The 15,292-nt window shown below is 37.4% G+C and overlaps 1 protein-coding gene across 1 annotated transcript in view; it reads right to left on the bottom strand.

The window, feature by feature from the left end:
• anos1b (anosmin 1b) overlaps positions 1-15,292 on the bottom strand; it is a 157,504-nt gene that overhangs the window by 123,105 nt on the left and 19,107 nt on the right. The window contains exon 2 of the mRNA XM_067416333.1: positions 5,569-5,616. Coding sequence (XP_067272434.1) covers positions 5,569-5,616 — 48 coding nt within the window. The remainder of the gene's footprint in view (positions 1-5,568; positions 5,617-15,292) is intronic.

The raw sequence follows: 15,292 nt of genomic DNA, 5'->3' as shown, positions 1-15,292 counted from the left end.
ACTCAAATTTCAACCAAAGTTTTCAACTAAATATCCAAATAAAATTAATTACTAAATTAACTGTATCAACTTTATTACTGATCTACTCATATTGTCACTATCTGTTAAAATGAAACGAGCTGATAACATCACTGTTCTCTCCAGAACGACTGCACAGCCAAATCAAATTTTGTTGCATTATTTTTTTCTGTTTAACACTGTGAAGCTGCTTTGAAACAATCGATCTTGAAAAATGCTATATGAATAAATCTGGCTTGACTTGACTACAAGTTGCAACACCTCGTTGTCTTTTAAAGATGTTACTCTAAGGGGGTTCAACAGAAATTTGAATGATACTGAAAGTAACACCACTTCATTAGTCAAATATTCTCTTTTCCTTTATTCCCACCAGTGCATATTTTTAAATACCACCAAATAAACAAGTAAACAAAAGAGCAGTCTTTGTCTCTGTTCATGTGTGCAATCGAATATAAACAAACTTATCATCCAAGTCCAGTATTTAGATGGGTTGAAATGATGATGATGAATCCACAAGGTTATTTGAGAGCAATGCAATGATATAATTCCCAATTCCAGTGAGTGTAGAGTGAAAGCAGTCAGTGTTTGCAGATGAAGACCACACGGCGTAGCCTCGCTATGCTACGTGAGGTACTTCCACCGCTTCTAACTATGCCAATATAATAAATATAGTTATGCATATGTCGAGGGTAGAAAGGATCACTGGCAGTTAACTGAAAATATCAGATTTGGTAAAGAAAGTCCTTTCTACAAGAGAAAGCAAAATATTAGTTACAAAATACATAAAACATTAGCACAGCCATTAACACAGTCCCATACTCACATTTGAGAGTAAACTCTAAAAGTTCTCAAACTAGGACTTCAAACGAATAGGCAGGTAGCAGCAGTTCCACCATGAGGTTTCCCTCTACCAAACGAACTGACTTGCTCTCTGATTACCAGGCTGATATCCTGTAACAATTACTCCCTAGCGCCCTCAAGCGGCTCCCAGAGGTAATACACGACACTCTTTTGGCATCAGACAATGAAAATATAACAACAAAAACAACAAGTAACGCTTAGCCTGTTACAAAGTACACTCACCTAAAGAATTATTAGGAACACCTGTTCAATTTCTAATTAATGCAATTATCTAATTAACCAATCACATTGCAGTTGCTTCAATTCATTTAGGGGAGTGGTCCTGGTCAAGACAATTTCTTGAACTCCAAATTAATGTCAGAATGGGAAAGAAAGGTGATTTAAGCAAATTTGAGCATGGCATGGTTGTTGGTCTGAGTATTTCCCAATCTGCTCAGTTACTGGGATTTTCACGCAAAACCATTTCTAGGGTTTACAAAGAATGGTGTGAAAAGAGAAAAACATCCAGTATGCGGCAGTCTTGCAGGTGAAAATGCCTCTCTGATGTTAGAGGTCAGAGGAGAATGGGCCGACTTATTCAAGCTGATAGAAGAGCAACTTGGACTGAAATAACCACTCGTTACAACCGAGGTTTGCAGCAAAGCATTTGTGAAGCCACAACACGCACAACCTTGAGGCGGATGGGCTACAACAGCAGAAGACCCCACCGGGTACCACTCATCTCCACTAAAAATATGAAAAAGAGGCTACAATTTGCACAAGATCACCAAAATTGGAAAGTTGAAGACTGGAAATATGTTGCCTGATCTGATGAGTCTCGATTTCTGTTGAGACAATCAGATGATAGAGTCTGGCGTAAACAGAATGAGAACATGGATCCATCATGCCCTGTTACCACTGTGGTGGTGGTGGTATAATAGTGTGGGGGTTGTTTTCTTTTGTTTGATGCTTTTCGCAGTGTGGTTTTGGTCACGTTTACTAAAGTAAACATTGTCACGTATGTTCTTCTCGCTGCTGTTGGTTTATAGAGTAATTACTCCAAGTCACCCTCTGTCGTTTCAAAGAACAGCAAAATGGCGAGCGCGTCGAGTATAAACGCATCTCCAAACAGACGACGCGCAGTCAGCGGATCCGCGGAGCCTCAAGGCACGTGATGAAAGTAAACAATTAAGGCCTTTTTCCGCAGGTCTAACTGTCAACAGGCTGTGCTCCAGTCAGAGTAACCCACATCACTTAGACATGTTACTTTTTTACTAATTAAAAACCAGTCAAGGTGTGGACTGAGGTAGGCCTGCTATTTTTATTTGACGGGGGAAAAAATGAATCCGGTTGTTCAAAGCTTCAAACAGATTCAGTGTATTTTCGTTTTTTGTCATCTCAATTTGGTAATTATTTTAGTGAAAATATTTAGTGTAGGCCTATTTATTTTATGCTTTTTATTTAAATTATTTTCTCTGTCAGAAACGCTGCAGGTGCGTGAAAATGTGATAATGTGTGAATCGAGGTTCTGTCCTTTACCTGTTCTGCGGTTTGCACAGTAAAATAAACATGTGAAAAAAGTATTTTTAAATGTATTTTTAACTTATTTGTATTTTTATGTAATGCCAATTAAATATTATAATCTTACCAGTTAAGGTTTAATAATCGATTAATGAGCATCGGTTGTCGGTCAGGAAAATTAACCGAAATGAGCATCCCTAGGTGGAACAGGATCGTCGTGCCCTGGATGTGCATCCTACAAATCTCCATCAACCACAAGATGCTATCCTATCAATATGGGCCAATATTTGTAAAGAATGCTTTCAGTTCCATGTTGAATCAATGCCATGTAGAATTAAGGCAGTTCTGAAGGCGAAAGAGGGTCAAACACAGTATTAGTATGGGGTTCCTAGTAATCCTTTAGGTGAGTGTACACTTAAAGGCAAGACACCACAAGTGAATAGGGTTAACAACTATAGGCCCACATTTTCATATACTTTTATGTATAATAGTTTAATTTTGTTTTGTTTTTTATCTAAGCACTATAAGTGAAAAGTAGACTGAATGTAAAAACATATTCTTTTTGTTTAAAGGGGTGATGAATTGAGAAATAAACTTTCCCTTGAGCTTTTGATATGTAAAAGGTCATGATAATATAAGAATATCCTGTAAGTTTCAGAGCTGAAAACTTCCTTGTTAGTCAAAGCAAAGCTTTTATAGACACCAGGCCCAGAAAACGATCATGTTTGCACCTTGACGTCATCTAGTGGCGAAACACGCCTCTACAGAATGATAAGCACGTGTAGTTCAGTCGCCCCGCCCACCGACTCATCAGATCACGCTAGCCAGCTGCAATAAATATGCCAAAGAATACAGCAAGATATTGCACTATTCCTGGTTGTGGATGAACCTACAGTCTATGGGAAGAACATATTAGGAATGTGTGGTTGAACTTTATTTTTAATGAAGTTCCAGCTGACGTGGGGAAGACAGTGTTCACTTCATTTCACCACAAGATCGTTTGTAAAACAAATCTCACAATGCTTTTCTTCTATATTGGATCCGACAGGAAGAATGGTGCAACACACTTATGTGAGTAAAACGTGTTTTTTATATGTAATAGTATTGCATTGTTATAGATCGTTTTGCTTATGTGTTCGTGTCTAAAAGAACATACCTTTAGCACGCTGGACTCAGACATGAATGGGCCAGGGCTCGCAAAACCCAACATCCCAGGCAGGCCGATGAATCTCATTATATTGTTTTCTTTTGTTAATTCTCATTGGACTTAACATTTGAAGGGCACACTCACGCACGTGTTTGTGCGCGCACTTGGTTCACGGTTATATCGAACGATTGTGCAGGCTATATAATACAAAAATAATAGTCCTGTCAATCGTGGGTGGATGATAAATAAATCATTGTGTTTGTTTGATAAAGACGTACTTGAATCATTCTGTTCAACCCCTCCCTCATGTGAACTGAACTGACAGGGGCAAAGATATGAAATATACAAATCTTATCCAATCCTAGCCATGGGCGTTTACTTCCATTTCTCCAGTGCGGCACACCCATCAAAAACCAGCGTTCAGGAGAGAGCCTTAAAACCAGTGTAGAAAATAACCTATTACTTATTAGTTATGATGTTTTTTAATGTAAAAACCATACCAACGTCATTAGTTGACCTCAGACAACAGTATAAAAAATAAAAAAAGCCAGTTCATGACACCTTTAAAAGAAGTAACAGCTCCACACTTGAGTAAACTTATTTTTTTTGTTAGAAATAGGAGGGGATATTCAGATCATGCACTCAAAATATACAAACAAAAAAAGAAGACGTAGAAAATCCTTCACAACCAAACAAGACATTACAAGAAAGAAAAAAAAAAACAGCGTCTTCCTGCCCAGGGCTTTAAACGAATAAACAGGAGCTAATTTCAAGAGCACTTTTAGAGACACAGCTCAGCCCAAGAGGATGTGAAACAGCTTATTTTCATAAGAAACACAACATTTACTTTACCTGTTATTGGAAAGGCTGACGGTGGATTACTTCCATCTGAAAGCAATTAGGACGGCTTAAACGCTTGGTGTGAGAAATACGGCTTTCACAAGGAATGTTTTTGCTCTTTTTCATTCAGGGATTTTAAAGCTCAGGCCCTCAGGGTGAGTGGTGGTTGGAGAATGGCGGACGGCAGCCAGAGATGTCTGGGTTTAGGCAATTATCATTAATGAGCTAACCATGTTTACTGGCTTATCAGAGGGCAATTACGGTCACATATCACTATGAAAAAAAAAAAAAAAACTGGTAGTCTTCATGGCCCGGTTGAGTCTCAGTTCCTCTGATCTAACCCTGCGTTTGAAAGCTATAAGGAAGCACAACTGACATGTGCCATTTAATCGCCCAATTTAAACCTTGCGATGCAAAATCATACTAAAAAGTTAACAAAAATGCAAGTTAGGCAACGTGTGAGTACACTTTGGACTGCCAACACTATGTTGATGAATCCAGGGGACTTGATAAATGCATCCTCGCAAATGGACTTTAGGTAGAAGGAGAGGTGTTCTGCAAATGCTTATTAACGCCATCATATCCTTAAATAATTGTTTCCTAGGGGCAAACCAATTAGAAGAAACTAAATTTGTTTTTAAACATCATTTTACTTCTATATTGTGACTAACTGTATCCTGGAACTGAGGGGGAATCGGTGATATCTACTTAAAATATATCTCAGAGATATTACATTTTGGTGAAGGATTATAAAAACACTGTTTCCCCCTTTGGAATAATATGCACACATGACCCATGCTCAATACAATATTACATTTTGATTTTATTTTCAGAAAATAGAAGTGTTAGGAACACCAAATATTAAAACCTAAATCTGTCGATTTTTCAAATAATGTACTGCTTCCCAAAATGACAGTAATCTGGGGAAAGGAAAGAGCTGTAATAAGGGGGAAAAAATGGCTCAGTATATAACAGCGGCTCTCATTGCTGTTTACATTGGGTTTCCAGAAGCCATTTGACATGAGTGAAGTTTAGTGTACGTACAGGACATGTGGTTTGTATAAAGGCATTAACCTTTGGCCATTTCCTTGTGCTAAAGGAAATTACATTTGAACAGAGTTTTATTTAGCAGCACTGAGGCATTATGAGAAGCTGAAAGCTTAATGAATAATGTCAAGCTCATCAATCTGAAAACATCTTACCTGTGAGCATCTCCTGTGGTTCTCACACCAGCCCAACACAAGGTCATTCTGAAAGAGGCAAAGAAAACATACAGATGAGCGCAATGACGCTACAGCTTTTTCAGCTGTCATCAAGTATGAATAGTGTACATTAAAGTGTGAATTATATTTTCATCTCCCAGACTAGAGAAAGCTCTGACAGACAGGGATGTATAAGATGTGTTTTAAGGATATGGGAAGATTGGAAGTGGTCAGTTTGACTTTAAGCAGGAATCCAGCAAATAGGTTTTCTGAAAGCAAGATTTGGCCCTTGCAAGCCCTGGTTTGGCCAGTTGCAACATGTGGTTAAGAAGGTTTTTTTTTTTTTTAAAGGTGCATCCAGCTTTGAGAACAAGTGCATTCACAAGATGTTACAAATTCCATAGACAAAACTGATGACAATTGAGCAGGTATACAAACTGGCTAGAACAAGAAGCGAACTGCTGAATCACATTAAATCCCACAAGTTACACTATTTTGGTCATGCAATGAAACAATCAGTCGATACCATTGAAGGCAGCATCAGGAAAGGTTTAGTGAAAGGTTTCAGAAGTCATGGAAGACTGAGAATATCCTGGCTGGATAACATCACGACATGGACTGGTCTGTCAGGAGCTGCATGGTTTGTTTCATGTCATACGAGGCAGAAGAAGGTCATTTCTTTCTCATCCATGCAGCCAACCACCGGCAAAAGGACAATGGCAAAATTACATTACATGAAAGCACAACTGAGTCATGTAGCGGAGGCAAAGAGTTGAGGATCTAGTCGTATATATAGTATAGGCCTAAAGTTTGGACACATTCCTATTTGTAATGTTTTTGAAAGAAGTTTTTTCTGCTCATCAAGCCTGCATTTATTTGATCAAAAATACCGAAAAAAATGTAATATTGTAATATAGTATTACAATTTAAAATAATTGGTTTTCAATTTTATTATACTTTAAATGATCATTTATTTATGTGATGCAAAGCTGAATTTTCAGGATCATTCCCCCAGTCTTCACTGATCATGAAAATTCAGCTTTGCATCACAGAAATAAATGATAATTTAAAGTATAATAAATTGAAAACCAAATATTTTAAATTGTAATAATATATCACAATATATAAAAAAAAAATCTGTATTTTTGATCAAATAAATGCAGGCTTGATGAGCAGAAGAAACTTCTTTCAAAAACATCACAAATAGTAATGTGTCCAAACGTTTGGCCTGTGCTGTATATATATATTTAATCGGGCCATTCAAATTCTGATTTTAGCTGCCTTTGAAACCATAGATATTAGACTGCCTAAGAAGTAAATAGGCCACTAGAAATCCATGCTCATTGAAAAATGATTTCAAATTCACTTTAAATAAAGACTTTTATTCTAAACAATACTCAATGCCTGACCCCACTCCATGTCTCCAGACATATGCACATCTTATGTATAATCTATCTTATTCATGTTATTTTTTTAATCAACATATGAAATAAAAAAATAAAAATATTAGAGGCTAATATTTAAACAAAGCCTAATTAAATAGGCTACGTTTTCTTTAACCCATGGCCGACTAAGTCGCCAACTCATTCTGATGGACATTGTGCTTTATGGCAGCGGATATAACTCACAATACAATAGACATTTTTAGCAATACAGATATGTGCATTATTATAAACTATAAACTATCTACTTTTATTTGTGTACACTCACAAAGGTCGTTGATTCAGAGAACAGATTATTTAGCATGCACTCAATCCAAACACTGTCTTCATTTCAAAAAAATATTTAGTTTATTAAACGCAAAGTTTTTAATTTTAAAAGCATTTCTAAATTCAGTTCATATTTCTAACAAATTAATTTCAAAGTGAAAATAACACAAAAAAAAAAGAAAAAAACTTTGAGTTACCACCATGCAAATTCAAACTTAATTAAAAAATTAATGCGTGGATAATACGCCTATCTTCCCATTAAAAATAATGGCTATAGCGGTGCTGGGATATACACAAGCTTACCGACATACGTTGCGTTATTTTTGGAATGACTTCTCCTGAGAGGGAAAAAAACGTTTTAGACGCTTAATGGAAACACCGACATTTCGCAATAGTTTTTATCGACATTTAGCAGCCTAAATATCGCTACGGTTTTCTACAATCTGTAATGGAAATGCGGCTACTGAGAGAGCAGTCCAAACTAATTCAAGTGGATTCAGGCCGATTTGCAAACGCATTTGACCCATTTATTGAACATAATTTAGGCGTCAAAATGTGCACACTGCGCAGTTTAGTTACAGTTTAACTTGATGAACCCAGTGCTGTTACTGAATATACAATTTTTAATTTTATTTTAAATATCCACATAAAAAACAAATTATTTGTCAATACAAACCCCCTTTAATGTAGCTACCCTGGGCCACGCACATCACATTCGCACAGGACCTCGCATCCCTCTTGAGATAGGCCTATATATATATATATATATATATATATATATATATATATATATATATGTTTTTGCTGCCACCCAATTTTTTTAAAATATTCTATAATAAACCGTTGAGTATTTTAAGCACAGTCAGACCTATTACATCTTGTAAAACAGGGCATTATATGACTAAATGTTTGGCTTGAGTTCTCCATTAAGTGCAAATTAAAAAAGATCATTCTCAGTAAAGCGTAAGGTTCATGAAACTATAGGTTTTATCGCAATCGACCCAGGTTCGAAGCTCACTCTTCTCCCTTTTCCAATCACATATCACATTGTAAAGGCATTTACTATCAATAAAAATATGGAAAATGTTCTAAAAGTCTAAATAAAGTGCCTAATAATAATAATATTAATAATAACGTATTGTATTGGTAGAGTTAGGGGGAGGTGTAGGGACGGCTTTTATTGTCCCATTAAGGCGGCACATTTTTAATAATTTTAATAAATATAATAATTTACACTCTGTTATTATGCCATCCTGTTAATGTACAACAATACTCAGGCGCATATAGTGTATTTGCCAAAATAAAGTATAAATAGCATCTAATTATTCACACATATTGCAAATACATTATACTTTTACATGGTGTAAATAGAGTATATCTCTGTTTCCGCTGCCATATATTTATCATGGGCGGGAGGTCAGAAGTCCTTCCAGCGTGGGGCGACATGGGCAAGAATGAATCACACCAAACACACCATAACCACAGCCGAAAGTGTACGTCAACACCTAACCAAACCTTGTTTGTGCTGGTGAGGAGTTAACCATAGCTAACGAATGACATCCAGGAGTGTCTGTGTTTAGACTTCTGTAATGTCAGTGTCTTCGTGAATGATGGGACAGCAGACACCACAAACATAAAGACTCCTCTGTAACCTCATGTAAAATGCGATCTGAATACTGCTCTGAAACGATGGCAAATGCAAACACACATACAAGCGTTCACCGCGCAGATGAACGCCGCTGTAATCCTCCAGACACTCCCTGTGTGTAACCATTATTTATCCTCAGCAAACGTGAGTCACGCCTCCCCTGAGGTCCCACAAGGCTTTTGTAAAGGTTTAATTAGGACTTTAGGGACAGAGAGAGCCCATTGTGTGTCATGAAGTCTCCAGAAGTGATCTCCAAAGGAATGCTGGAGCGTAACATCATCTCAGGAGATCACATCAAGGCTAAATCCTTCTTGATGAGCTTCCCAGACTAAAGCTCTCACTCCACACCTTCAAACTAAACCAAATAAACCAACACTTACAAGTTTTTCATGAAGAGAAAACCAATAAATCCTCTTAGGTTTGTTTCATATGGGTTTCTTTCTTTAAACAGAAAACAAGAAGGTAAAATTGAAGTTAAATCCTCAGTCTTTTGGGCTGAAGACAAGTCCGGCCCACTTAACAGAGAACAGAAATATTGTCCCTTAATGAGAGATTTAGATTGAATCATAAAAGCCATTTATCCAAAACAGTTCTGTAGGTTGCTGTATCACTGTGGGAAAGCAGTAAATGTGTATGAAATATCCACAAGTAATCATTAGTGTGGGTCATGAACTGTGATGTGTTTGCTTGGACAGTGGAGGATAAATATATGACAGAGCTAAAGCTCGGCTCAAAGGTCTGTCTGTGTCATGTGTGTCTTCTGAAGTCCAGCCAAAACTAACATACACTTACCATCTAACTGATTTATACTTGAAATGCTGTTAATCCATCAATCCATCAAAAAGTTAATCCATCAGATATCTGAATGGTTCGCATTAAAATAAGGCATTGTTTATGTCTCAAACTTCTCATGTTCATGACTTTCTTTGGTAAAAACACAGATAATGTTTTAGCTGTTTTTGACCATGCAATGAATGGGGCTTTACACTTAAAAATATTTTTTTCTTTATTCACTCAACCTTGCATGTTTGCCATTTTTGATTAGCTCTATGTATGTATTTGCACTGATCAGTATTCATATGAATAAAAGTCTAAATGTCTTTTCAGAAGACTTGGATAAAACTGCTTGAGTCACATGGATTACTTTTACAGTTTCTTTATGTGTTTCAAAAGCCCTATTCGGACAGTAATTGTTTCTCATGGGGTTGTGAGGTATTTTCAACATTTACAGGGACTAGTCATTGATTTTATTGCCGTCTGAATCCAGAATGTCAGTGTTTTTCTCCCTCCACCTGCGTAAAAATCCCTGGCCAATTTGCCTACTGTTTTTTGACAAACACCAAAGTCATGTGGTAATTTAATTGCCATCCAAATCCACATCTCTTCCATTTTATATGAATAAAAATGTTGCCTCTCTGACCCCCTGAACTGCCTGCACCGCCATGGTCCCATGCCTGGTCCAGCTAACTATCGAGTTTATGGTCATCTAATGGCTTTTCTGAGGTCAATGTAGCGTTATGTGACATTTTGCAGTTGATAAAATGATTGAGTGTAATGTCTAGTATTCTTCCCTGTCACTTGGAAATAAACTGCAATTTGCCCCTAGTAGATTTGTGATAGTATACTAGACCAAGACTCAAAAATGAACTCAGAAATGGCTCAATCATCGACCATGCTCAACTTTTGAACAGCTCCTCATTTACTTTAAACTTGGTGGATGAGGAGCCCAACAATCCCACAGGGCCAAATTTACGTCCACAAACATGAATGGCTGGACCTATGGTTTCCCAGCATAACATTGCCCAGAGCATCACACTCCCTCCAGTGGTTTAGCATTATCCTACAAATTCTGTTGCCATCATTTCACTGCAAAAAAAAAAAATCTTTCTTACTAGACAAGAAAAAATTATTGTCTTGTTTTGGAAAAAAAATAACTCAAAATTAAGAAAGTTTTTATTAATTATTTTTCTCTTGTCTAGTAAATACTTCTTGTTTTAGGAATTATTAGATGTTTGAACTAGAAACAAGACAAAAATTCTGTTTCTAGTTCTGTTTCTGTTAAAGTAAGAAAAGCATTTTTTGCATTGGGCACACATGTAATGTAAAAGATAACGGGACTCATCAGACCTGGGGTGCTTCCCAATTCTTATTTGTGCATCCTCGTTTCCTTTCCTCACTTCCTTTCCTCGCTTCCTTAGCTCCGCCCCTTCAGGATGCGAGGGAAGGAATTGAATCAAGTGAAATTACATATCCTCGCTCCCTGTAATGTAACTTCAAAGCGGCGTTAGTTAATGATGACTCTGCACCGCTGGATTTAGTCGGGATTCTTGAACATTTATTAGAGATAACTATTTATATTGTACGCTTTAACCTCCACAAAATACCACATTTGTCCATATTTTATTTAATATTTCCAGTTATTATTATGAACCTTGGGCGCCCAACACCTTTGTCAATTTGTGGTTTGTCTCTCATTGGACCACGGTTGGGAAATTCTCACTAGACACACAAGCCTTGCCATTTCAGAGATCCTCTGACCCATGTTACATCTTACATGATTGTTTACTTACCATCTAATCTACCAAGACATTGATATCTGGCCTTGTTAGGAGATAATTAACGAAACTGTGCGAAGTGAACTTCTGAGCACTTTTTGCCAATTGGGCTTGAACCATTAAGGGGGGTACGCTGTTAAAGTAACTTGGATTCCCATGCTAACCATGGCAAAAGTGACATGACATTTTATTTTGTGATTTAACCAGAACGATTGGGAGTCTTTAATGTGATGATGTCTTGTGTATGTGTGCCTGTGTGCGAGCGAGAGAGAGAGAGAGAGAGAGAGAGAGAGAGAGAGAGAGAGAGAGAGAGAGAGAGAGAGCGAGAGCGAGAGCGAGAGCGAGAGCGAGAGCGAGAGCGAGAGCGAGAGCGAGAGAGAGAGAGAGAGAGAGAGCGAGAGAGAGAGAGAGAGAGAGAGAGAGAGAGAGAGCGAGAGCGAGAGCGAGAGCGAGAGCGAGAGCGAGAGCGAGAGCGAGAGCGAGAGCGAGAGCGAGAGCGAGAGAGAGAGAGAGAGAGAGAGAGAGAGAGAGAGAGCGCGCTCATGACTCTTTAGCTCCACAGCTTTTTCGGGAAGAGTGGGTACTGTGTATCTGTCTTTTATAAATCATATAAAGACTTTGAGATATGAAGGATGCAATACTACTCTACTCAAGATTAACATGAGATTGGCTGAAACTGTGTGTTATGCCCCCTTTAAATACACATACTTATGTGTCAAGGTGACGATGTATTTGCAGTAAACAATGAGTTAACAGTTAAGAGAGAAAATGCATCATAGAGTGATAGCATCCAAATTTACCTGCTGTCATTATTAATAGTAATCAAAAACAAACAAGACTCTTGACTGAATCAGTTTTGTAACATTAATAAGAATAAATGTATCTTTAATTTACACACTTGTAGTGCTTGAAGTTTTTCATGTCTATTTCATTTGTGTCTTTGTTCTATTGTAGTTTGTCTTCTTTGCTCTTTCTTTATCACTGTTTACTTGTCACAGTTTTTTTTTTAATTATATTTAAAATGGTGATAAGAATTATGAAATTTCAAGGATATCAAAAAATGTTATATCATAAAAATCTTATTTAAAGCAAAAATAACCATATGGGGATATATATCATCATTGTGAAATAAAATGCATTTTTGTTTAAAAATCATGCAGTAATAGGGTTGCAAATTGTGGAAACAGCTAAAGCTAGCCTTGTAGGATCTTGACAATAGAGTATTCAAGGGGTAGAGGTGTGTGGCAGGCTACTTTTCATTCTATGTTATTTTAATGATAATAGTTTAATAATTATATCTAGGTAAGTAATGGTAAAGTAACTAAGTAATGGTACACCAATTTGTACCCTATTTGTACCTACTTCTGAAACAAGCTATTTGAGCCAAAATACAACCCATATTAAAACCAACCACAGCATTAAAGTATTTAAACTTTAAAAGTATCAGTCATTGGTATTTTAATTTCCTCTCATTCATTCCTGTCATTCTTGGACAGTTTAAATGGTCGTTCAGCTCATATGAGTATTCATACCTTTCTTTCATGATCCCACCACAGACCACCATCAAAGCCACAAGAGAATTATGCCACATTGCTTCCATTTTAGTTCTTCGGAAAATAACTATATGTTCCATGCCATAAACCCATCTCTTATTTCTACAAAGCTTAACGTTGTTCAGTGTCTCATAATCACGTGATGCCCGCTCGGACCTCAGTCTTCACCACATGCCCTATTGTGAGAGTGTGTCTACCAACCTGACGACATTTCCCTGAACCGCCTTTATAGCCTCACCAAATCTTGCCAGTTTTTTTAAGCCTCTCTTTTTAGTATTGTTTCAAATAAAGAGCTAAAGAGAAACAGATTAGCACAGTTCTCTGTGGTGGGGTCTGTTCCTGTAAACAGCATTTCAATAAAGTTGTTCTGCTGGATTTTTATAGTGTCTGTGACTAACCAGTCTTTATATTTTAACACAAATTACCAGAAGCTTTTGTGGTTTTGACCGTAACACATCACTATGCACATAATAATTGAAATGAGTTTTTTTTACAACACAAATGAGAAACAACAGCAACTCTACAGTGTACACAATTAAATAATTTAATGCAGGATATCAAACTGGAGACATTTGTTTAGTGCAACCCTAAAATTTGGACTAGAGTTGGCAAGCATCACTAATAATATCACTAATTTCTATTTACACCAATCAGGCATTGAATAATTTTCTCTTGACCATGGCACCTGTTAGTGGGTGGGATATATTAGGCAGCAAGGGAACATTTTGTCCTAATAGTTGAAGTGTTCATAGTGAAAAAATGGGCAAGCGTACAGATTTGAGTGAGTTTGACAAGGGCCAAATTGTGATGGCTAGAGGACTGGGTCAGAGCATCTCCAAAACTGCAGCTCTTGTGGGCTGTTCCCGGTCTGCAGTGGTCAGTATCTATCAAAAGTGCTCCAAGGAAGGAACGGTGGTGAATCAGTGACCGGGTCAAGGCTCATTGATGCACGTGAGGAGTGAAGGCTGGCCCATTTGGTCTAATCAAACAGACGAGCTACTGTAAACCCTACCTCACAACAGGACTTAAAGGATATTTTGCTAACATCTTGGTGCCAGATACCACAGCACACCTTCAGAGGTCTATTGGAGTCCTTGCCTCGATGGGTCAGGGCTGCTTTGGCAGTAAAAGGGGCCCCAACAAAATATTAGGTCATATTGTTATGCCTGATAGGTTTACATTGCACCTTCAAGAACCAAAGGACACTTTACAAAGCATTTAAAAAAACCAAAAATCAAAGATCAACATATAGTACTTTCAAGCATGAGCAATGAGAAAATGTGAAAATGGATTGATGTACAGTGCAATACAAAGTCAATGTTTTTATTTCAGTCTAGAAGGACTCATCAAGATTTTGAAGCAGCAGATTTTTGAACTACCTACACACAGCGGTTGCAGTAATAAAGTCAGAAGTAATGAAACCATTAATAACTAGTTCAATAACTCAAAACTGTATTGAGGAACTGGGCTTAAAAAAAACAGTATAGGTTTGAACAGCAGTTTCGTATAATGGAAGTAGGTCTAGCCAGTACACCAACAATGCCAATGGCAAGGTCCTGATGGGAATATTTTGGACAAAGTAACAAAATTTCACTCAGTATTCAATTTTAAAGAGTGTACTGCCATCCAGATTTAAAGGTCTTGGAGGGAAGCAGCAATGGATGCAGGAGAAAAACGTTAGACTGTAAAGTAATGTCGACTTGTCTGTGATCAGCATAACTATGAAAACTAAAGGCCTGTTCACACCAAGACAAATGTTTGGCATTGAAAAATGTGGTTTGATTTTCTGTTTAGACCTAGTATGTGTAAAAAATGTCAGTCACTTCCCTCTTTGGCAGTAGATGGCGCTTATGGAAAAGCTGAAAAATGGATACCCTAGTTACTACGGTACACCACGCAATGCTGGACAACATTCTGTTTCACGGAGAAGAAAGCATGTTTTCTTTACAGTGTTTATCACACAGCATCAAATACAAGAGCAGAGAGACAAGAGAGCCAGGTCTGGATTCTTCATCTGGTTTTCAATGTGGCTTAGCAAAAACACATCTGATTGTGAGCACCACCAAGTCGTAGTTTTACTATGACAGCAGCAGCTTTGAGCATGTGACCAAATGTGTGAATCTTATTGGTTGGAAAGCTTTCTTCACAGTGCAATGGAAACGAGATTTAAACACCTCTCTGTAAGAATGTTAGTGTTGTTCTGAATAAACACATTCAAATTTGTAACAAATGGGCATGATCAAAATGCTCTAGACACCA

The sequence above is a fragment of the Pseudorasbora parva genome, chromosome 14, assembly GCF_024679245.1.
Source record: "Pseudorasbora parva isolate DD20220531a chromosome 14, ASM2467924v1, whole genome shotgun sequence".
Taxonomy (NCBI): domain Eukaryota; kingdom Metazoa; phylum Chordata; class Actinopteri; order Cypriniformes; family Gobionidae; genus Pseudorasbora; species Pseudorasbora parva.
Note: the sequence above shows the minus strand (reverse complement) of the source record. Positions and strands in the feature narration are given on the sequence as shown.